The 1,631-nt window shown below is 30.3% G+C and overlaps 1 protein-coding gene across 1 annotated transcript in view; it reads left to right on the forward strand.

Annotated features, from left to right (window-relative positions):
- LOC107636052 (desiccation-related protein PCC13-62-like) overlaps positions 1-1,310 on the forward strand; it is a 2,055-nt gene extending 745 nt beyond the window's left edge. The window contains exons 2-3 of the mRNA XM_016339588.2: positions 86-317; positions 819-1,310. Of these exons, the coding sequence (XP_016195074.1) occupies positions 86-317; positions 819-1,196 (610 nt within the window). The 3' untranslated portion in view covers positions 1,197-1,310. The remainder of the gene's footprint in view (positions 1-85; positions 318-818) is intronic.

Consider the following 1,631-nt stretch of genomic DNA (forward strand, 5'->3'; position numbering starts at 1 on the left):
TATATAATTTTAGATATCTAATACTATCATTTTAATATACACATAATATTATATATAACTTTGGTAACATTAATTTTGGTTGCAGGGCAATAAAGAGGACAGTGATCAATGGTGGGATCGCAAGGCCATTGGTGAATATAAGCTCAGCAACTTTTGCAGAATTCATGGATAATGCCTTTGGAAGACAACTTGTGCCTCCATTTGATCCCTATGCCAATGACACAAACTTTTTGCTTGCATCTTATTTTTTTCCATATATTGGTCTTACTGGCTTAGTTAATGCCAATGCACTGCTCCTAACTCCAGCCGCCAAAACGGTAATAGTAATAACTATAAAGTATTATTTTAATGTTAAACACTTAAATTTTAACTTTGTTTTTAATATTTAATATATATTTTTTAAATTCATGTGCAGTCAACAAATTGATAAATTGATAACTGAGAGCCATTAGATAAAAATTTAGTCAAATTATTTAAATCATTTAACGGCTTTCAACTATCAACTTCATCACATGAAGTTAATTGCATCTGAATTTTCACCTTATTATAATTATGATTTATACCGTTATCTAAAAAACTTATAATAAAAAAGGATATTTAAAAAAAATTAATTTTAATAAAAAATTAAAATACGACAAAATAAAATATCATTTCATAAAAATAATACGATTCAAAGTTAGAAACAAAGTAAGAACTTAATCTAATGGTTAAGAATTAAACCTAATAATAAAAAAAAAATTATAAACTCTGAAGCCTAAAATAATCAAATATATTTACAGACCTAATTGACAGTATTTGATGGTGCAATGCAAGTGCAGCTTGGTGCAAGAATTCTAAGTATAGACGCCGGGCAAGATGCGATTATCCGAACGCTGCTATACGAACGGCGAGACGAGATAGTAACGCCATATGATGGAGTGAGTGTGGCAGAGTTTACGAATCGAATCTCGGATCTTCGGAACCGGTTAGGGAAGGAAGGTGTGAAAGATGAAGGCCTTGTTGTACCTATTGAGCAAGGTGCTGAGGGCAGAGTCACTGGCAATGTTCTTTCTGCTAACAATGATTCTCTTTCATATGATAGATCTCCACAAGCATTGTTGAGGATAGTTTATGGCACCGGAAATGAAAGTGTTCCTGGTGGTTTCTTCCCTAATGGAGCTTCTGGTGTTCTAGCTGATTCTTTTCGGCTTCTTTGATGCTAATCACGATATCTATATGTTATAAATAGTTATAATCATCTAATGAATAAAATAAGCTGAAAACTCAGCTCCAGTCAGCTTCACGTGAAGCTGATTGTTGAAAGTTGTTAACTAATTTGACTAAATTTTTATCTAACGGCTTTCAATTATCAACTTCACATGAAGTTGACTGCACCTAAGTTTTCACCATAAAATAATCAACAATGCTATATTTTGTTGAACAATTATTGGTTGCATGTTATATTATATGTACCGGGTTATTAGAAAATTTGAATATAAAAAAGATCATATGATTTGAAAACATATTCTATACATATATGATATATCCTATAAATTTAGTAGGTAATTAAACTTTTCCTTTTTCCTTAATTAATTAGTTTTATGATTCCCTTGTATTTTTTTTATTATTTTAAAATTTAATTTCAAAACAGA

The sequence above is a fragment of the Arachis ipaensis genome, chromosome B04 (assembly GCF_000816755.2).
Source record: "Arachis ipaensis cultivar K30076 chromosome B04, Araip1.1, whole genome shotgun sequence".
Lineage (NCBI taxonomy): Eukaryota > Viridiplantae > Streptophyta > Magnoliopsida > Fabales > Fabaceae > Arachis > Arachis ipaensis.